This window comes from Balaenoptera borealis (genome assembly GCF_965194805.1).
Source record: "Balaenoptera borealis genome assembly, chromosome: 16".
Lineage (NCBI taxonomy): Eukaryota > Metazoa > Chordata > Mammalia > Artiodactyla > Balaenopteridae > Balaenoptera > Balaenoptera borealis.
The window spans coordinates 8445933-8469006 of record NC_138872.1 but is presented as its reverse complement, the minus strand read 5'-3'; the positions used below and the strand labels follow the sequence as shown (position 1 = coordinate 8469006).

The window sequence follows — 23074 nt, the reverse complement described above, 5'->3', positions numbered from 1 at the left end:
TCCAAATGGCATTCCTGGGTTCTGTAGTTTGAAGAACTTCAGTCCTTCTGGGAATCCGTGTCCTGGGAGCTTTCCTGAGCTCACTTGGGAACTGTGCGCTCTTTTCACACTAGTTCAGCAGGAGCATGGAAATTAGTATTTATTGTAAATGCATCAGGAATTGGCTCGCCACTCAAAACCAAACAAACCCCACAAAACTCAAAAATGGAGTTTTAACTTGCTTCTCAGGCTACAACTGGCTTTAGAATCCCCCCAATAAGCCATTTATTTGAGTCCTATCTGGCTTAAATTTTCTTAAAAAAAAAAAAAAAAGCAATTTCATTACAAGATTGTTCTCTTTTTTGGCCAGGAGGATGGGAAACCAGTTACAGAAACTGTTGGCATGCTTTCCAGCAAGATTCGCAGCAGAGAACTTCTTTTTAAAAATTAAAAAAATTTTTTCTGGGGCGGGAGAGGGTGGGAGGGCTCCTTCTACATTAGTGACTCAGTCCTGCCTGGGGACATTTCTCTTCAGGGCAAAAAGCCCCTGTGTCCAGTGAGGTGAAGCTTGCAAATAATACTGTCACCTTTCTCAATAGACTGGTATGGTCTGGAGCCCAAAGGTCACACCAGGCAACCCCCCTGGTGTTTAGAGACAAAGCAGTAACCAGCTGCCTGTTTGCCTTGAATCATCCCACGTACTGTAATGGCGATGGTGGAGGGAAAGTCACCCCCCCACCAAGGGCTTCCCCAATGTTTTGGTTTTTCTTGATTTGGGCAAAGTTAAGCATGCAGACATGAAGCAGCATGAGGTCATTCTGAGCTGGGTGGGTCACAGACACTGAGGACTCTCCAGGTTCGGTCAGGAGGGATGAAGAAACCAACCCCTCTGCAAGGAAAAGGCCTCTGGTCTTTATTGGAAACTGAGCATTCAGGCAGCCCAAGCTGGGAGCCAGCGGGTTCCAGGAGCCAAGGATCTCCCAATTTGTTTTTTTAGAAACATTTTTGTCCCGAACACATTTTCCAAAGGCCTGTTTGCCTAAGCCATTGTTTTATTTGCCTAAGGTACAGACTTGTCAGGAGAGGATGTTCAATGTTATTTCCAGTCACTGTGTGATGGATTGTACATGCAATGGATTTGTATGAGTCAGTGTATGCATGTGGTTCTGTCAGTTACACGTGTCTGTTTGCCTGTGTATGATTAGGAATGAGTGCACACATTTATCTATTCCTGTAGAGAAGTAACTAGAAGTATGAATGTGTGCATATGTGGGTATAAATACATGCCTGCATGTATACATGTGTACCTGTAGTGGACACTTGGGATGACCCTCATCCTCCAGCCGGTAAGGGATCCAGCTTCTCAGCTCAATGGGAGCAGCTTGCCTGTCCTGATACCTCCCAGGGTGGCCCATGGCTCACCAACAAGGGGACAAAGGCCGGACCCCTGCCTGTAGGTATAACCAACTTTATGGTGCAATTCATGCTCCAGGGCCCCCTGGCAGATCAGGACGAAACTCAACTCCAGCTGAGACCAATCCCTGCCCTGTCCTTCTCTTCCTCCCTTTCCCCTGGAAGCCTTCCTTCAGCATAACACGTGCATCTGAATCCCTGTCTCAGGCTCTGCTCTAGGCGGCGTGGCTTAAGAAAGTGTTTGTATATATGTGCATGTGTGCGTATATACAAATATACATGTGCACACACTTGTATGTGCATGTGCCCACATACAAGGAAATTGAGAAGGATCTGGGAGAAGAGATAAGATGGAAGAAAAGCACTGATTTTCTACTGTGGAAGATAAAGGCATCTCAGACATAGAGCACGAGAGACCTGCTTTCAAAGTTGAAAATTAAAAGATCCTTCAGATGTAAATGTACTTTTTATTAAATCAGAAAAAGATACAGTAACATGGTATCAGTCAATCATATGGCTACTGTGGATTACATTTTAATACACTCATCGTCCTATGTACTCCTCTGTACAAGTATTAAAAAAAACTCAGGTATTTGAATAATCTTCTATAAATTTTTATTATTAACTGGGGTTATAGGGAGGGTTTTATCAGAGCACATCCTGAGAACATTAGGAAATTACAGACAGACTTGAGATAAGTGTCAGACAGAACAGATGAAGCAAGCCCCTCAGCCATCTGAGAAACATTAATAATGTAAGATTGCAGAGACCGAAATCTTTGTTAGGGATGCAGGATGCGGGATGAAAATGGAGACCTTGGCGCCCCCTAGTGTTGAAAAATAAACTCGCAACTTCATTTATTCGGTTTGGTTTGTTTTTTTGTTTTTTTTTGAAGTTGTAATCCCCGCCCTTGTCACTAAGCCTCAAAAAGCAATTGTTTTCCCAAATTATGTCAAGCCCTCTCCAGTCAATCTTTTCCCCCTCGTCAGTAATGTTCAAGGACCCTATTTGTAAAACAACTCTTATTCATTCCTTTGTCATTCCCCACACATTCCGTTCCAGAAAATTGGCAACCTCCCAACACAGAGCCCACGTTTTCCCTCCTTGAGATGTGAACTTAAACAAACGATTCTTGTCTCTCCTCTTCAAGCTGAGAGGATGCTTCAGGCAGGCGTTTTCCTTCTGCAACTTACTCGTCACCGGCCATTTTTCATAACTTCACCAGAAGGCAGTCCTCGGCCCCCTCCCCCCACCTGCTTGGCAACCATCGACTCTTCTGACCTGGCTCGTTAACCTGCTAAACCATCTTGACAGTTGTTTACCAGGAAAGACTGGACCAGAGACAGAAATAATACACCTCAATATACAACAGCTCAGGCTTAATTTGTAGGCAGAATTTCATTTGATGGCCATCAGAAGAAAACATATATACATGGAGCGGGGTTGGGGAGGAGATGGAGTAGGGAGAAGACCTCTTGGTGGCAGAACTTGGTGGGAACCGTGGTGATTTGTTTACTTGGATTTGCCAACTGGTCCGATGGATACGGGGTCTGTTTGCACTTGAGCATCCAACATCTGCTTTGGTCCCTGGAGAGAAACATACAAGAAGTTGCATCCTAGTGAAGAGCTGTAATATCAACAGCAACAACTGCCATTTATTTAGCACCGACTCTGTGCCAGGCGCTGTGCCACATAAATACACCTTATTCGTGGGCAGTGGGTAAGAGAACGGTTTCCAATGAGATGCCCGAGTTCAGCGCTCGGTTATATTACTTTCTAGCAGTTGTGAAATCTTGGACAAATGGCTGAACTCTTTGTGCTTCAGTTTCCTCATCTTTAGAATGGAGGTGATAACATTTATCTCGGAGGGGGTTGTTCCAAGATAAAGTGAGTCCTGACTTGAAATGTACTTAGTACCTGGGGCGTAGAAAACCTGCCACAGTTAGAGCTCACTTCCGTCACCCTCTCGAATCACTTTCTAACCACACTGCCTGTTTACTTTTCTTACAAAACGTGTCTTTGCAAAGTTTTCATGTAATACCAAGTAGGCTGCTTTCTGTTAGAATCCAAGCAGCATATGGAGGAGGAGGGAGAAAGGGGCAGAATGAAGGGGATGTCACTGGGAGGGCAAAGGTCACGCAGGGAGTGGCTGGCCTGAGGGCTGAGGCTGGGCTGGGCGGGGGTGAGGGGGGCCAGAGGCTCGCTTCCTGTAGGCAGCGTGGCCTCGATGGGCCCCCCGGCTGGTGCCAGTTCTGCTGCCGGCGCTGCCCTCTCAGGAAAGGGGTCAGACAACCCCAGGGAAATGTGTCCAGGCTGGCAGTCCTCAGGGCTTGATCGGATCCTTGCAAAGTGGCAGGAAACCCCTCCCTCCTTCTCCACCACTGTTGGGAGTCTCCTGACAATGGGAAGGTGGAGAATTTGAAGAATAAGCGTTTCTACCGCAAAGGGACATTGCCGTAATTAAAGAGATGATGAATATAAGTGAAGCACAGCCTCAGAGGAAGGGCTTGGTGACTTGAACTGTAATTATGATCTAGAACCTGCCCACGTCTTGGCACCTCTGCAGGCATCACAATGCCAAACCGCCACTGGCTCTCCCAGGTAACCCTGGAAGTGTTACCCAGGGCATCTATTTCTGCTCTTGCCACTCTATAGCCATTTCTGCACTACAGCAGCAAAATAGTCTTTAAAGGCTACAAGCAAAGGTCCAACACTTCCTTGCTTAACACCCTTTAATAGCTTCCCAATTTAAGTAGGATGATGTCAACATTCTTCGCACAGCCTGTACAGCCAGCATGAGCTGCCCACTGCTCCAACCTTAGCGACTTTTATTATTCACCTAGCTCACCACCTCCCACCAACGGGGGGGCCTCAAACATACAAAGCGCATTCCCACCCCAGGGCCCTTGCACATGCTGTTCCCTCCTCCTGGAACAAAGAGCCTTGCTCTCTTCCTGTCTGGCACCGATAATCAATCCTGTCTCATCTCAAATATTATCTCCTCAGAAACACTTTCTGGATCCATAGATTCCAAGTTGCACACGTACTGCTGTCCTCATCCCTAGCGTAACCCTATCACATTACCATGTTTATTTCCCCTCCGTGACTTCCCACACTCACATTTTTGTTTTTTAATTTACCTACTTTATAGTTCCATGTGTCCCACTAGAAAGTGAGCCTCAAACTGAGGTTCTACACACATACTCAAGGACACAAAGATGAGACAGAAATAGATGACATTGATCATAAAATTTTAAACTTGGGGCCTGAGATTCTGTATTTCTAATAAACTCCCCAGAGATGCTTCTAAAGACCAAACTGGGGCCAGAGGAACCACAGCCCCCACCTAACCTCTACCTATAATATTAGAGAGCACCAATGTCTACAGATATTAATGAAACGGAATAGTTAGGAATGATTAGGGCAGTTTGCTTCACATAACTACCCCATCTTCATTGCAACATGAAGGTGAACCCCAGTTCACTGGCCCCATAGCCGATGCCAGTAGTATTTCCTTGCCTGGCCCTCCTGGCTCAACCCACGTTCCCACGGGCCCTGGGTATGAGTTCACTTGTCTCTCCTAGTTTACGCTTGATCATCTTATTATTTGGGTGATGATTCTTTAGACTCCCCCTGTTTGCCAGGATTTACGTTATCCCAGATATAATGAAACCTCTACTAGTATCATATTTCACTCCATCTATTCGTTCATCAACAGACGCTGCCTGGGTGCCGACTGTGTTCTGGCCACACGCTGGCGGGGGTGGGTGGCGGGACGGAGGGGACAGCACGTCTGCCCGTGACAGGTCCGGCCACTGCCTTCCCTAAGCTAACAGTCTGGAGGAGACAGAGAAGAACCAAATAGACATAAATAAAGAACCCCAAGCTTAATTCATTATTTAATGTCTGGCCTCCACTCACCCCTCACTGGACTTCCCCAGAGGGAAGGAGCTAGTAAGTTTTAGCCTGGTCTGTATACCCACCACCCAGGGCCAGGCTCAGAGCAGCTTCCCTGGTGGAAACCCCACAAGGCTGTCTTTGGCCACAGACGAGCATCCCTGCTTCTCATCACCACCTGTTCCTGCCAACCCACCCCATCCTTGAATTCCCTCTCCTCCAACCAGACTGAGCCTCAGATCCGTGCTGTCTCTCCCGCACACCTTTGTTCCCATGGCCTGGACCTCACCTGCCTTCAGACTTCTCCTTGCCTCATCCCTCTACAGGTTAACTTGAGGTCCCTCCTCACATGGAACCTCTGAGAAGCCCCCGCCCCCTCCTCTCAAACCCAAGGCCAGGCCACGTCCTCACCCTCAGGCGCCCTTCCTGTGCCCGCCCCTGCCTCCCAGCTCCACCCCCGCCTCCCAGCTCCGCCCCCGCCTCCCAGCTCCGCCCCCCAGCCAATCAGCATCACACCTGCCTGTGGCCGCGGAAAAGTGATGCCCGCGCCCACCTTGCTCTCTGCGCCTGGCACACAGCAGGTCCTCGGTGTTTGGCCAAGGCCCAGCCACCCCCTGGCCAGCCGGTCCCCTCTGGAGGCGGGACCCACACCCCCGGCCCAAAAGCCCAGAAAGAAGAGGCGAAGCGTCCACCCACCAGGCCCTTGAAGAAGCCCCCGAGGGGCTGTCGCCGCTTCTCGAGCCTCTTCTGGGGCTTGTCCCCGTCCCGCAGCGAGTTCACCTCCCCCGGGGCCGGCTCCGCGCGCGGGGCCGTCTCTTTGGCTTCCGGCTTGCTGCTCTTCTGCTTCTCGGGCTCGGCGGACGCCTTCCTGTCCTTGGAGGCGCCCTCCTTGCCCTTCTGGGCAGCGGCTGCCGGTTCTGACTCCGGCGGCACCACCGCCTTCTCAGTCGACTCTGAGGCCTAGAGCAAGTTCAAACAAAATGCATTTCTAGTGGCTGCAAGACAACGCTCAGTAGCAGGTGAGTAAACGTGTTAAAACAGAGATGTTCAAAGGTTGGATGGTGTCTACGTGTTCAGGATTCCTGGGTGAGATGGGAAAAAATAAGAAAAATGTGGAAATACTTTTTCTGGTATGAGGTCACAGTGGGGACATTTATTTACCAATCTGATCATTCATTCATTAATGAAAACTTCCCCAGCAAGCATTCTTTACTCCTTCTTCGGGAACTAGAACCTGGGTTTTCCCTGGAGAACCACCCTTCTCTCTGGTTTATTCCCTGTGGTTTCGACACACTAATTTCATCCCTGAACAAAGGGCACATGACTCAGGCCTGGCCAGTCAGAGCACTGCATGTGACTGGGATGCTGGGATTGGTTCCAGCTGGCCAAAGGCAGCTAAACCTGAGCTAATCTCAGGGCTTTGCTAAAACAACCGAGAGGTCAGTTCCCTTTCCTTGAACTTGAAGCTGTGAAGATGAAAGCCTGGAGCTTCCACAACCACCACCATTTACAGAAAAAATCCTGCAAGTGGAATTTCTTTTTTCTTGAAAAATAAACCATGAGACACAGAGGAAAGCAGAGCTGAGAGATGAAGAGAGAGAAAGGGAAAAAGAGCCCACGTATGGATGGCATCGCACATGCCCCTGGATCTAGCTGTTCCTGAAGCCCCTTTTTGTATGAGCCAGCTTTGAGAGGATTTCTCCCACTTGCAACCACATGTGACTCTTCTTGGGGATGCCTGGTCTTTTCTTCATGATTATGTCTATCTTAATTTTTTGGCGTGAAACAGTCATTTCATAAAACAGTGGTAAAAGAAGATAATTGTTTTAGTTTTGAACATACATCTTTTCATGGTAAAGTGAAATGTTTGCGTTCCTACTTGGTTCCTACAATTTCGAGGAGTAAGGCTGTAAAATCCAAAATTCTAGGTAAATTACAGACAACCAAAAATCTGTTAGGAAGTAAAAGACTTTTTCCCATAATTTACTTGAACTGAAATGACTCTGGGGGCCAGACAGATAAAAAGAAAACATGAAAGAGGCTAGGGGTAAGAATAATCATATGGTGAACTTATTTCCCCAGTTGTGAAAGCAGCATAAGGCCAAAGAAATATTTCTCTAGTGTACAAAAAACAGTTCAAGCTATGCTGGCTTTGATGTTGGGGAGACAATTTGCAGTAGGGGGGATTGTGGTGAATTGAATGCCACATGCCTTGTCTAAAGGGGCAACAACTGCTCAGACCCACCAAAAGATACGATGTAGGATTACAGCCCCAGTGCTGTCATATCTTGTATGTTTTCAATAGAAACTTGAAATCGAATTATTTTAAATGCAAAATATGTCAATTTAAAAATACTGACATCGAAAATTTTAAAGCCCTGTTCACAGCAAACAACCACAACACAATTATCCCTGTGGGCTACATTTGGCCCACTGGATACGTATTTACAACTTATGATTCATAAAATTTATGTGTTGTCCCCAAGTCACAAAGTTCTATGACAAAGTGGCAGTTTTGATTCAGAGGGCATAGAACTGTCATTTCACATCCGTGAATCAAACCCACCCCTTAGAAATGAGCAAGAAGACAGAGAAAATTCCCGTCCTGAAGGCCTCCCCAGGCTGCAGCGCCCCCCTGGAGGGCAGAACTCCTTGGAGAACAAAGCCTCAGACATCCAGTGCAGCCCAAGAAGATGTTTTACAAGCACATGTCCTGAATATTTGTTAGATCCCAGTTGCCGAAGTTGTAGCAAATGCTAAGATACAGATGTCAAGTATAACAGAGGGCCCAGAGCACATACTCGCCTCAGAAAGAGACAGAAACTCCCACCGTGCTGCTCTGCACAAAGGCCAGAAACCAGTGACCCTGCTCAAACACCATGTTAACTGTTTTTGTTGCATAGAAGATTTTAAGGTACAGTGAGTAGCTAAAAGCTTAGTGTCTGGAGTCAAAAGAACATGGCGTGTGGACTTCCCTGGTGGCGCAGAGGTTGAGAATCCGCCTGCCGATGCAGGGGACACAGGTTCGAGCTCTGGTCCAGGAAGATCCCACATGCCGCGGAGCAACTAAGCCCGTGCGCCACAACTACTGAGCCTGTGCTCTGGAGCCCGTGAGCCAGAAGTCCTGAGCCCGCATGCCACAACTACTGAAGCTTGAGTGCCTAAAGCCCGTGCTCCGCAACAAGAGAAGCCACCAGTGAGAAGCCCGCGCACCACAACGAAGAGTAGCCCCTGCTCGCTGCAACTAGAGAAAGCCCGCGTGCAGCAACAAAGACCCAACGCAGCCAAAAATAAATAAACAATAATAAAATAAAAAATTTAAAAAAACAAAAACAAAAACATGGTGTGGTTCTGGTTTCATCACATCCTTGCTGTATGACCTGGAATAAATGGTGTGATCTCTCAGCTTCCTCTTCTGTGTGGGAGTAACAAACAAACACATCATACTTCATGGTGTTAAGTGAGGATTAAATTAGCTAGTAATGGAAAGCCCACTGCACACAGTGTCTGGATGCTAAGCATAAAGGGACCAACCGTCTTGGTCTGTCTGGGAGTGAGGGGGTTCTAGGCTATGGAACCTGCATTTTTAAAACCAGGAACGTCCCGGGCAAACTGGGATCAGTTGGTCGTTCTGGCTTAACACTACCAGCAGTGACTCTGAGGGGCTGTGCATCCAAGCTGCGGGTGTAGACAAGGAGCTCAAGAAATATAGATACTTGCTGAATCGAGTCCCCGTGTCTCTCCAGCCTCATCTTCTATTCCCCCCCCCCGGTCCCCCCCCTCCCCCGGCTCATTCTGCTCCAGCCACACGGTGCTTTTTTTTCTTGAACAAACTTATTCTCAATTCAGAGCTTCCTATTGGCTGTGCTTCTGCTCGGTCTGTCTCCAGGGCTTCAGATGACTGCTTCTTTCCCAGAAGGTCTCAGCTCAAATGTCATCACCTCCTTGGAGACACAGTCCCTGATGAGAGGGTCTAAGGACGAATAACCCCCTTCTTGTGGAACACTGCTGAATATTTTTTTTTTTTTAACTACCTTTCCCTATTGTATTTTTTAAAAAAATATTTATTTGGCAGCGTTATGTCTTCGCTGCTGCATGCGGGCTTTCTCCAGTTGCGGCAAGCGGGGGCTACTCTTCCTTGCGGTGCGCAGGCTTCTCTTGTTGCGGAGCACGGGCTCTAGGAGCATGGGCTTCAGTAGTTGTGACACACGTGCTCAGTAGTTGTGGCTCACGGGCTCTAGAGCACAGGCTCAGTAGTTATAGCGCGGGGGCTTCGTTGCTTCGCAGCCTGTGGGGTCTTCCCAGACCAGGGCTGGAACCTGTGTCCCCTGCATTGGCAGGCGGATTCCTAACCCCTGCACCACCAGGGAAGCCCCTGAATTTTCTTCATGTTTGCAGTCATCGCGGGGATTTCTTTGCTCACTTGGAAATGTTCTGATTCCCTCCGGAGCACGAAACTCCTCTGTCTCTCTTCCATTGCTTTATCCCCAGCACCTCACCTGACACATGGTAGATCGCCATCAAAATGGGCTGAATGAATGGCCAGCAACTCACCTTCCAAGTGTTTCCAAAATACTTCCCTTAGCACATCACTCGGGTATGTAGTGGGAAGTCCCTACAAACCAACAGCTCTCATGGGACACTGATTTTTTTTCAAGAGGGGAGCTTTCAGTGTGTCATATCCATTTACCACATGGTTACTCCATCCCTATTAGGCCTAAGTTTTTTTTTAGAATGGCTTAGAAACGAACTTCTGGAAACAATACATGGCCGGTTCCTTACCTTCAGAGTGAGCTAAGAATCTGAACTGTGCATGATTGCGTTGTCATGAAATGCAGAAGAATTAGAACCTTTGCTTGGGGCTTGACGCTGTCTCAAAATTTATAACAAAAATTATTCCCGTCTGAATCTCCTCTCCTAGAACCCAGGGAGGCTGGCAGGAAGCTGGAGGACAAGGTTACTGGAACATCCCATTTGATTCAGACACTGGAAGCCAACCCAGGCTGGGAATTTCTTGGGTTTTTCATGGAAACATCAACTAAGGCTTTTATAACTCAGAGGGCAAATCTAAAAGGAGCAGAGAATGTCTATTCCCACCCCCCAAAGTTAAACTAAGCATTTGTCATCTCCCAATAGTACACACCAATCTTCTCACGTCTGGATCCAAAGCCCTGGAAAATAGAATTCTCAAAACATTTCTAGATGAGTGTAAATAGAATGACGTTTCCAGCTCATTCAAATTTCCACTGACTGTTTTCAGATTTTAGAATCACCAAAATGACTGGCATAACTGTTTCACTGTCAGATTCCAGACAAAATGTACAAACATATTTCAGTGTTTCATGGTGAATAACGTAAGTTTATCATGTTTCCAAGGTAGTAACCTTTGGGATTTTTGGTTCCAAAGTGGTCTAGAGTATGGGTTTGGGGGGCAGGTATAGTAATAAGTTAAAAAAGAAAAATGAAAATAATTTGAATGCACTAAAAAGCAATATATTCCATGTTGAAATATACAGGATAAACTAATTATTATGGAAGTAGAAATATCATAAATTATTTAGTAATTGCTGGAATTTGTATGTGATATGAACAACATTATAGGGTGATAATTTCTCATCAGAAGCACAATAGTAATAGTAATAAAACAACAGCAATAGCTATGGCTTTATATGGTGAAGCCATATAAAGCCAATGTGAAAGTATTTGGAGTAAGGAAGTAATTAAGGTTAATTGAGGTCATAAAGATGGAGCCTTGATCCAACAGGATTAGTGTCTTTGTAAGAAGAGACACCAAAATACTCATTCTCTCTCCTCTCTATGGTATTTTGTTATGGCAGCTCATGCTGATAAACACAGCAACTAACATTTATTGAGTCCTCTATACCAGGAATGTTCTAAGTGCTTTATATGTATGGATTCATCTAAATATGATAGCCCTATAAGGCAGCACTTTTCCTAGCTCCATTATACAGATGAGAAACTGAGGCATGGAGAGATTGGTAATTTGCTTTTGGTCACACAGCTAAAAAATAGCTGAGCCAGGATTCAAACCCGGGCAGTTTGAGTCTGCAACCCATGCTCTTAACCACATCTCTGTATTGGCAAAATTAGAACAAGAATATTTGATGACATTTTTGTGGAGGTATATTTCTAAGTTAAAAAAGAGTGCAGGTTATAAAATAGGGTGTTGAGCATGAGATGATCCCACTGGGAAAAAAAAGAATACATATAGTTATAAAAATGTCATAGCTGTCTCTTTAGAATAGAGAAAATGATAGAAACGAACCGCCTGATCCCATGTCTTTCACACATCTATTCCAGAAAAAGCTCCTACTATGTACCAGGCACCATGCAGTGTGATAAAAAAAATAGAAGAGGCCCCTTCCTTGCTCTACAAATACTCCAGACAGGGGCGGGAAGGGGTAGGGGAGACAGATGACTAATGGACAAATGACTTATTTCAATGTGTGATAAGTGCCATGAAGTAAAAGTACAAGATGCAGGGATGATGGGTGGAAAGGGAACAGCTTTTTGAGGAGGTGACATTTAGGCCAAGATGTGAAGAATGGGAAAGAATTGTCCATGTGGAGAGAGGGAAGAGCACGTGAAGGAGCTCTGCAGTAAGAAATAGCTGAGGAACTCTAGCTTGTTCATGCTTGCATCTGCAAAGCCCAAGATGGTGCCTGGTATACAGTAGGCACCCAATCTAGAGACATCAAATGAGTTGGCTGTGGTTGAGAATTGCATCAGAAATGAGGCTGGAAAGAACCAAGAACATGCCAGCTAAACCCACCATTGAAGGCACCCAATCTAGAGACATCAAATGATTTGGCTGTGGTTGAGAATTGCATCAGAAATGAGGCTGGAAAGAACCAAGAACATGCCAGCTAAACCCACCATTGAACCGAGTTTACAGATCACTTACTTGGTAGCTGGAGTCTTTCCCATTTATTTCTTCTGAGTGGGTGATCCCTCCATCCCCTTTCACTGACTAAAATAACAAACAGACAATGGCCTTTCAGCTACCACAAGCACAGCAACATGGAGAACGCAAGGGAGGTTGTGAAATGGATAACCTCAGTCATTCATTGTTGAGATTCAAGGTCAAGACAAATGGAAGACCAACTAGAAATGCATTCCTCGTGAGTCACATGATTTCCATGTGGTCTATAACCAGAGTCTGATTAAATTCAAGTGTTGGTCTCCAAAAATAACGACAATAAAAGTCTTAAACCCTGGGATTAGGTAATTCTGGGATAAATAAATGATGATGAAAATACTGATGCTGGAACCAGAAGGTGGTTGAACATATAGAATGAATGAATAAGTAAATAAACAATTAAACCATTGGTAGCTATCTATTGGTAACATTTAAATGATGGGTGTTTTGTTGTAGTATTTTTTTGCCCCTGGCAGAGAGATGGGCTATGTCGAACATTCTATTTTCCAATCTTTAGCGCCCCCTGTGGCCAGCGGCATCAGGGACAGGGCTGAATGGGGTTGACATCACAGATTTGGGTCCTTAAACCAACAGTCTAAGCTCAAGGTTCTAAAAGTGTGATACCGGGACCAGCAGCTTCAGCGTCACCTGGGAATTTGATAGAAATACAAACGCTGAGAACTACACCAGATCTACTGAGTCAGTAACTCTCGGGGTTGGGACCCAGCAATCTGTGTTTTAATAAGCCCTCCAGGTGATTCTGAGGCATCACTGCTTTAAGCTAACTGGCCATAGACAAATACGGACCAATACTGGAGTCTGTAGTTTTAGCTGTGGATTTAGTAATGTTCTATGCTTGATGCTTGATAGAAGACCTAAGAAATCTGGCAATGAATTGTTCAGTTCTTATTAACAATCTGGACTCAGGTCTAACCCCATGTATTTTTTCAATGCTTATGGTCTCCTCCTCCTGGCTAGAGGGAGGGATTGTAGGAAGTGGAGGTTAAGCTCTGTGGAACAAAGAGGAAGACTGGATTCCACTGTTATTATCTTGGCTGTTCTGCTTGCGGACAGCAAGAACCTATATAACACCCACACGAAGAACAGTTACAAACATTAAAGCATTCAGTACTTTTTTTTACTGATTAATATTATGCACCTCTATAATCTGAGACAGGGTACTCATATTAGCAGAGATAATAAAAATTATTATTTATGACGGCTAACTTTTAGTGGAGTGCTAAGTGCTTGGAACTGTACTAAATGAGATAATAACATGCGTTAGTTCATATATTTATCACTCCAGAGCCTTTAGAGGAACAATTTTATTGCTCTGTTTTACCAGCAAGAAAATGGAAGCTTCAAGAAACTAACATGGGTCATGGAAGTAGCAGGTTGGGAGCCATGATTTGGCACTATGGCAATGAGTCCATCTTCTACATTCTTATTTATTTTTTATTTTTGGCTGCTTTTGGGTCTTCGTTGCTGCACGCGGGCTTTTCTCTGGTTGCGACGAGCAGGGGCTACTCTTCGTTGTAGTGTGCAGGCTTCTCACTGCAGTGGCTTCTCTTTTTGTGGAGCATGGGCTCTAGGCACGTGGGCTTCAGTAGTTGTGGCACGCGGGCTTCAGCAGTTGTGGCTCGTGGGCTCTAGAGTGCAGGCTCAGTAGTTGTGGCACGTGGGCTTAGTTGTTCCGCGGCATGTGGGATCTTCCGGGACCAGGGCTCGAACCCATGTCTCCTGCATTGGCAGGCAGATTCTTAACCACTGCGCCACCAGGGAAGCCCCATCTTCTACATTCTTAACCTCCTCCCCACACTGCCCCTAGAAGGTATGAGGTACCATTCAATGAACAAATACTTATTGAGCATCTACTATGAAGCTACCTAATTAGGAAAAATGATAAGGGCTTGGATAAGGTGGAAGTTGAAAATCTCAAATAGGGATGTTCATGGGACATGCCTTTCATCAGGGCACAAATATGCTTGCCTTTACTGCTTGGTGCTGTTCTCTGATTCAGAAGACTTGACTAGGACTGTCCATGGTTGAACACAGTATGAGAATTCCAATATCCTTCCTACCCCCAAAGCAACCTTTCCAGAGCTAGGCATAGGCTAGAACGTTGATATCTACTTCTTCATTGGTTAGGAATGGAGAAGCCATTCCTGAACTCTTTCTTCAGCCTGAACTCCCGGTGTCTGGAAGTTCCATGCACTTTTCTTAGAGATATCATTGTCATGGGTTTCCCCAAGCTGCTCAACCCAAAGGCAAATAAGGATCTGTTCTCTATGTACAATTTAGACCCATTCAGATGGAAGGTGGTTTTCTTCTTCCTCTAGGTCTTCTGCATTGTTCTACAAGGACCAATCTTCTTGAGAACATTTAGAAAAAGAAAGGGCTCTCAGTTATTATTTCTCTCCCTGCAACTAGCTCTTTCAGCTCTCACCCAAGAGTTTTACCACTCTGGGATTTCACGGGGCCTCCAGAATTCAGGCTGTGTTGTAACTGCCCCGCCTACTCAAACATACTCCCTAGGGTCCTGTAGAATACAGGGTCCTGTCCTCATGAGGTGGCCTTTAGGGAGTGTTGAAAGGCAAAAACCAACCAACCAACGTGGTTTTTTAAAGCAAAACCTGAATGGATAATTAGGAGTCATGTTATACGCGCTAAGAGAGAGAGATTTTTAACTTCCCTTTAATTGTTTCAATTTGGTTAGTGTTAGGTATCTGCCAGTTTAAGGTTAAAATTGATTTTCTTCTTCCTTCCTTTCCTAGCGAGCCCTTGAGGGAGAATTTGGATTTAATCAGAAGGCTCCCTTGACAGTAGTGGATCTAGGCTACCATCCTGAAAACAGACCCTCATGCTGCCAGGGAAATCATTGCAAATAGGTTCAAAGTCTTAAAAAAAAAAAAAAAAAAAAAAAGGGAAAATACCTCGAGTTTTTCTATGATTTTTCTCTGTTGTTCACTTTGAGGCATATAAAACTGTATTTATGCAAGGTGACTGTATGCTGAGTTTAGACTAAGGGTCTTACTAAGTCCATCTGAGGTCTCTTCAATACCTGCAGTTATTAACAATTCCTCCCCTCCTTCCTCCCTCCCTTCCTTTTTCCCTTCCTTCCTCCTTCCTTCCCTTCTTTCCTTTCTCCTTCCCTCTCTCCCTCTCTCCTTTGTTTTCTTTCTACCCCTCCTCTTTCCTCTTTGCAGAGCCCTCTTTCAGTGACAAATTAAAATAGTTCCTGTTGGGCTTTCTATTCAAAGGACCATAACCACAGAAGCTTATTTTTCCCAGCTGTCAAAAAAAACAGAGTTGCTGTTTAAAGAGACAAAAATGCTTTCAGAGACTATTTAGTATTTTAAAGAACAGTTTGAAGACTATTAAGTAATTGTGGAGATTTCCCAGTGTGATACTGAGCAACTTTCTTTACAAAGAGTTTATTTTTATTCACAAGAATCAAAGATGAAGCATCTCAGGGCATCCAGCCTGCGGTGCTGAAATGGGATCTGGTTGTGAATCCAAGCCTTGCATATTAATGAAATCACTTTTTAATTTCTTTCATTGTGTCATGCATTCCTATAGCTTGATACTCTGAAGAATGTTTGAAGCATCTCTGATATATATCACTTAGGTATTTAAAATTCTAGTGGAAATGTTTGATGGTCAGTTCAAATCTCTTTGAAAGGAATACAAATGTATTTTGATAGAGATCTATTCCAACTGAAGTTGAGATTTAAAGGAAGAATTGGGATATTTTAATTTAGTGTGAGTAGAGGAGCCTGATTGTTTACTAAATCAACCTCATTACAACAAATCTAAAGAACTGGACCTGCTAGAAACTTCCAGGATAAACAAAGGTTATGAGTCCAATCTTTGTGTTTTACCAAGATGCTCACCTGCAATGGAATCGGACAATTCAGACAAAATGACACAGCCAAGGTAAATCTCATTTTAGTGACAAGTATATTCAGAAAACTTTCGTCCAAGCTTTATGTAAGACATGTATGAATTCTGCTTTCTTGTGCTTTGTTGTAATTTCAGGTCAGTGTAATTTCAGGTAAGCCCAACACATAAACATGATGTTTCCACAGAAAACATTAATAAGAGAATCACAAAAATGGAGCTACAGTTGTTCTGTTTACTCTCAAATAAAATAGCTGCCAGAAGCACAGGAGGCAGCAACAAGGGTCAGCTTTAGAAGCAACGAAAGCCTGACTCTGAATTCTGGCTCTGCTGTTGACCAGCTCCGCAACCTTGGGCAGGTCACTTAAACACTGAGTCTTCGTGCCCTCATCTGCACAGTGGGGCAGTAAGAGTGTTTGTTTCACAGGGTTTTTATATTAATAAATGAGTTAATGCATGCAATGTGCTTAGCCCGGGCCTGGCCACATCATTTGCATGCAAAAAACAAACAGTAGCTATTATTATTATTACTATTAATAGCTGAGACCTGCCAAATGACTCCAGAGTCCCCTTTTAGGGTAGGAAAGAATGCAAGTCCCCGATGGAGACACGAATTGCCCCAAACAAATGTTACTTTCAGAAACCTTACGTTAAAGAGCAACTCAGTATTCATATTTTAATACTCAGGGAAGAAGTTGAGATCAAAAACTTTGGCTAAAAGACTCCTGTTTGTTGTTTTATAATTATCCTTACAAACTATTCTCCTTTTTCCACAAGACGGTCAATTTCAGCAGGTTTTCTTAGATTTATTAGATTGAATGTAATTAACAAAATCCCTCTGACTTCATGGCTGTCTCACTTGGGCCTTTAATTTGCCCAGTATTAAAGTTCAAGAGTCTTTCTTATCTAAGCCTGAGAAGGTTATTCCAACAAAGAGTTTCTTACAAAACTAATGGTCTAAAGAAAGAAACAGGAGGAGGATTAAATGAAACAATGTATGTGACAATAGTTTGCAGGAGAAAGCACTTTTCAAGTGTAAGGTGTTATTAATATTGATAAAGTATAAATCTATATCTTTGTACTTCCATCCACCATCTTTCTGGTTTCATCTGCCTACCTGGTTTGTGGGTACATGAATACAGTACTCCACCCACGCACTTTGTAAAAATATACTAGTGCTTCAAATAGCCAATTTCTTGACATACCGTTGAATTAATACACATAAGACTCTTTTTCTATTTAGGGCGTGACAGATGTCTTAGCTATTCCTTGCAATTTTTTCGAAAGTCTGTAGGAGCCCATAGGATTTTTGTGAAGTGCTATCCCTACATGTGCCCAATGCAATGTTAGGACTTACATGACTATTTTCTTTTCCCTGAAATATAATTATTTGAAAAATGATCTTCTTTCTATTTTTATGAAAGATTAATTTCTGGAAAGAAAAAGATCACTTTAGAAATGAACTGGGAAATGCATTTATTTAAAAAAAATACTCAACCAAGAAGTACTTTGCCATGGGATAGTAAAATACACTATCTGAAAGAAATTTAAGGGAAGGGAAGGCTAGAAAGTAGAAAATCAATGATCAGAAGAATGGAAACCCTGATTATAAAACAAGGGTGATATGTTTGCAATTGAGTTTTCTCTTCTATTAAATCAATTATTTTTAAAAACTATATTTTGCTAAAAATACTTAAAATCAGTTTAAAACATTCACTTATTCAATTATAATGCTCAGGCACATACTAAAAAAAATAGAAAATAAAAATCCCATAGCGATGGGCCAGATGCTGCCTCTATCTTCACGCCCTTAAAGCAGTTTTTCTGTTGTTGTTGGTTTTTTCCCTACATAAATACAAAGACTTTAGTTTGGAAGCTATGAAATATTACCCAGAAGTGTTTCCTGAAAAAAACTGCTGAAGCTGACTTGCGGGATTCTACACTATGGGGATATTAAAACCTGGGCAAAAAGTAGGCGTATAACGATATTCATGCAGGTTAGTAAAGCAGCTGAGATCACGTGTGGAAGATACATGGTGCGTGCTCACTGAACATGGCACAGACTTCAAAATAAGTCTGTTTCCCTTACTAGGCTTTGTTCTCCATGAGGACAGGGACCACATCTATTTATGGATCTGTATTGTCTAGAATATAGTGGGAGCTTAATAATTGTTTGTTGGATAAGTGAATAAATGAAATGCAGAAAGTTGGAAACCAAATGTCCATCCATAGTGCAACGGTTAATCAGAACATGATAAACCCAGACAATGTGATTCAATGAAGTTCTCATAAAGAGTGAGGCGGCTCTGTATCTGGGGCTGCAAACTCAAGTACCCACAGGGATAGACCAGTAATGTAAATGAGGGAGGTGGCCTGGTGTGGCAATAGGGAGTGGCGGGAATTGTGGCGAACTTGAAAAAACCCCTGTCTTTTGTGTACCTGAATTAACTACAATGGGAATATAATGTTCTAATGAAAACAAAACAGAATGCAAGACCAGAATAATTAAGATAGCTGGAATTTTAGGGGAAATCTCAATCATGGAAGCTTGGGGGTTTAAACATTAAAAGGAAGCAATAATATTCAAGCTCCCAGGTACAACCTTTTTAGTGGGCAATAGGAAATAAGAACAATGGACATTATAAGACCTGGCACTGTGAAGTGACTGAGGATTACTTGGGGAAATGTGTCCTTTTCTACCCCATCCCTATCCTGTGGAGAATCAACTCCAAACGACTCTGGTTTCCAATTTGTTCAGACTAACACAGTTTCTACTGCTAGAAAATATCCCCAAACAGCATCTAATGGATAACTCCAGAGGATGAATTTAAGTATGGAACCTTACTTGAATTTAAGGATTTGTTTTGAATGGATGCAGTGGGTGGTTTGGAGGTCTTTCATGCTTTATTTGGAGTCTCTTATATTTTCATCCCTTTTAAACGAAGAAGTCTCGTGTTGATTATTTGGAAGAGAAAGTCATTCTGTTTGCTTTTTTTTTTTTTGTATCTCTCAACTCCATCCAGAAACGAGAAAGCTGGACCATCCTCAATGTTGTGATGAGCTATTTGGGGATCCCATTTGTAATGTAGATGGGTTGCCAGAAAGAGGCCAAATGTTCTTTTCTTTCCTGATGTCGTGTAAAAATTGATTTAAAAATCTCAAATCTTGATGCCCATTTTCAGTGCCAAATTGCAGAATAAATGGCCAGTAATATAGATGGGGTTCCAGCCATGCAGGCTGCCCAGTACTTCTTACTCCATGAGAATTCAGCAATAAAAGAAAATGATTCCTGTCAACAGTTTCTAACAGTGATTTCTAATATTCCTCATCTCCCACTGGCAAGGGTTTTGTTCTGTTTTGTTTTGTGGACTAGAAAGAATTCCTTAACAGATTGAGCTTGTGAAATTAGAGAGTTGCTTTCTCAAAGGATTAATTCCCAAATACTCCTGAAAATAAAGGCACACTATAATGAAATTCTTGTTTTTCATTAAAAGAGAATTAAACCAATGACCTTTTACATGGGTTTTTGTTTTTTTGTCTTCCAACTGATTGGGGTTTGATTGCATTATATTACTTAAGTTTCTGGATGTTTAGATATTTTATGCACATGACTCTTCACAGACACCCAAAGATGTCTGCCCAGATTCTTTCCATTCTATAGAAATTAAAAACATGGCAAATTCACCAACTAAATTATACACCCTCACTATTAGAAAATCGTCATTTCCTTTCATATCATACCCTTTCTGGAATTATCTATAAACCAGCTTTGCCCAAATTTGTGTCACTCATACGTCCCCTTCAGAAGTTTTCCAACATCAAAATATAACTTGAACTATTAATTACTTAATCCTTTAAAAATGCCTTATGTTCTTTATGTAAATAAACGTATTTTCAAAGGAAACTGCATATTATCACCATAACGAGGAAAATGGAATCGTTTGCCAAAAACAGAGGGAAACTTTTAAAAATAAATAAAATTAAAAGTAAGCAACACTATTAACTTCCAGGTTGGTATTGTTGTCTGCCACAGCTCAGGAGCCCAGGCCAGCTCTTCCTTTGTTAAGAAGGCAGTTAGCAGGGGTTAAAGGTTAAGGAAAATTAGCAATAAAGAGAGACAATATAAAGACACAGACCTACTAGAGAATGGACTTGAGGATATGGGGAGGGGGTGGGGTGAGATGTGACAGGGTAAGAGAGTGTCATGGACATATATACACTACCAAATGTAAAATAGATAGCTAGTGGGAAGCAGCCGCATAGCACAGGGAGATCAGCTCGGTGCTTTGTGACCACCTAGAGGGGTGGGATGGGGAGGGTGGGAGGGAGGGAGATGCAAGAGGGAAGAGAAATGGGAACATATTGTATATGTATAACTGATTCACTTTGTTATAAAGCAGAAGCTAACACACTATTGTAAGGCAATTATACTTCAATAAAGATGTTTAAAAAAAAAAAAAAAAAAGAGACATTCTCTGTGATTAAATCAGGAGGACGAAAGGGAATTTTCTCACTGCACAACTCCTATTCGGTTTATATTCCATCTATACTACCTAGAATCATGTCTCACCACCTGACCTGGGCTCTTTGGTCTCAGAAGCTGATGTGGGTGTTTCAGTTTCCCTGAACTGGAGGCAAGGGCTTACCATCTGTCTGAGAAGCGCCATCAGGGAGGGTCTTGGTGCTTTGAGTTCTGCTCTCTTGAGCGTTTCTTCTGCGGGTTCAGGTGTGCAATCTCCTTCTTCGCTGAGATCCACTGTTTGTAAGGCTGATTCTACTTCTTCGGACTTTACAGCCTCTACCTGTGATTCACACACCACCTGGATTGTTTTGCCAGGTAATAAGACAGTGGGGGAAAAAAAAACCCATCCCCCAGACATGTTTTATGAAGTGGGGTCCCGGTTCTCCCCTCAACCACATGGTAGCTACAGTTTGGAGTCTAGGTTATATACAGGCACATCTTGAAGAAGTAATACTCACATCATATCATGTGCTCTCCAAATATGCTGACGTGGAAGAGACAAAAATCCCTGCCCTGTGAAGCTACAAGGCTTGGCTAGGGAGTCCCTTTTAAGGCTGGCCCTTCAGAGCATGCTTAATACCCCTTCCAATCAATCTATCAGACCCACCTGTTTGGTCTCTCATAAAGGTAAATCACACCTGACCTGTGTAATTATTTCCTTAAGAGTACAATCTTAGGACAGTGGCCGGGATGTTTTCCACTGCGCATCCTAGCTCGCTGCAGCTGTGGAGAAACTGTCCTCTTTGCAAGAAAGGATAGTGTGAAAGCCTCTCAGTTTAATGGCCTTGACTTCCTCGTTAACTCATTTTCCCACTTCTCCCCAGACCAGTCACTTGTTCTTGTTACTTGACTGAAGTTCCTGCTTTCAGAAGCAGGATGAACTTGGCAAGAGAACCCCGGCTAAGTTCCTTATGGCCCCCAGCAGGGTACCTCATGAGCTCAGCGGCCCTTGAATGTCTGAAGGGATGGCCACCAGTCGGGGGCTGAGATGGAAGCCCTGCCCTTAGACGGTTCACCTGCGCTCTGATTCCAAATTTTGCTTGTTTGCATTGCCTCACTCCATTTGGGCTGTGCCCCAGTCACACCTGGGACAGCTTTTGTGTTTGCACTGGTCCTTGCAACACGACAGAGTTAGTTGGCCTGGAAAGAGTTTTATAATTTCCTTTTCGTTTCCTCAGGCAGGGGTTGGCAAACTACTACCAAATTCATCCCAGAGCCCGTTTGAGGATGGCCCCTGAGCTAGGAATAGATTCTACATTTTTTAAAGGGTTGGAAAAATTGTTTAAAAAGATGAAAAATTGGCAACGGAGACTCCATGTAGCCGGCAAAGTCTAAAACATTTACTATCTGGCCCTTTACACAAACACTTGTCATCTCTGCCGCAGAGGGAAGTCCTCTAGAGCCAAAGGCATCTTTGCATTTGTTTTGGCTGGTGCCAGACCCCCAGCTTCCTCCGAATCCTGTTCTTGCTGTTATGGAGGAGGGGAAGGGAACTTAGTAATTTCCAAAAACACAGAATGACTGTGGAGAAATCATTTTCCGTTCCTCCATGCAGAATACACCATTGGTTTGCAAATAACCCAAATGATCCAAATTGAGAAGGACCCTTCGTCTTTATATTGTCAGCTGAAGCAGGAAGGTACCCATCAACAAATCAGCATATAGAAACATCCCCAAACCTGGCAATTAAATCATAGCATTCTCTCCTCACCTTCCATTTCTTAAGGGTATTGACACAACTTCCAGCATTTTCCCTTTGTAATCTAAGATCTAGGTTGGGGAGTTATAAAGTCAAAAGTCCCCAGAATGCAAGGCAGGTGAAGCCAGCATGGATTGACCAGGTTTAAGACAAAAAGGAGTGATGGGAACTATGACAAATGAAAGTTAAGTCATCCCATTGAAAGACAGTAAAACACTAAAACCACTGGACAGTCAAACAAAGCACGTTTGTGACGAGGCTCTGCTGCTGGGCTGTCTGTCTTCAACCCAGGCCTGTCTTTAGGAAACCAGGCAGAGACTAGAGCCAAATAAGAGACTGGATTAGTGGTCAAATGTGGTCCTGGGTTTCCACATCCAGGCCTGACTTAATTTAATTGCATTTCTGAAAAATAAGCTTCAGCCACAAGAGCCCTGGGGTACATCTGAAATGTAGGCAGCCTGATAGAGTAACCAGCCTGCCTGGGCCTAAATCGTGACCCTACCCCTTCCAGGGGCTCTAATCCAAGTTTCCTACTCAACATCTCTGTGCTTTCATTTCTCATTTCTCGATGGGGATAGTACACACATCAGAAAGTTGTTTTGAGAATTAAATCAGGCAACACATGTAAAGTTCTTAGAACCGTGCCTGACACATAATAAGCACTTAATTAACACTGGCGGTTGTTACTTATGCTATTTGAGAGCCATTTACTCCATGGGCATGA

At 43.6% G+C, this 23074-nt stretch overlaps 1 protein-coding gene across 12 annotated transcripts in view; it reads right to left on the bottom strand.

Annotated features, from left to right (window-relative positions):
• Window positions 1-1839: 1839 nt before the first annotated feature.
• The window catches only part of BCAS1 (brain enriched myelin associated protein 1), a 109802-nt gene continuing 88567 nt past the window's right edge, over window positions 1840-23074 (bottom strand). For 3 of the 12 annotated variants that reach the window (XM_082362715.1, XM_082362722.1, XM_082362716.1), the window contains 4 exons: window positions 20776-20949; window positions 12215-12280; window positions 5986-6249; window positions 1840-2979 (listed from right to left, as the gene is read on the bottom strand). In XM_082362715.1, the coding sequence (XP_082218841.1) occupies window positions 2905-2979; window positions 5986-6249; window positions 12215-12280; window positions 20776-20949 (579 nt within the window). In that variant the 3' untranslated portion in view covers window positions 1840-2904. The remainder of the gene's footprint in view (window positions 2980-5985; window positions 6250-12214; window positions 12281-20775; window positions 20950-23074) is intronic. The other 9 variants (XM_082362720.1, XM_082362717.1, XM_082362719.1 and 6 more) reach the window with 4 other exon arrangements.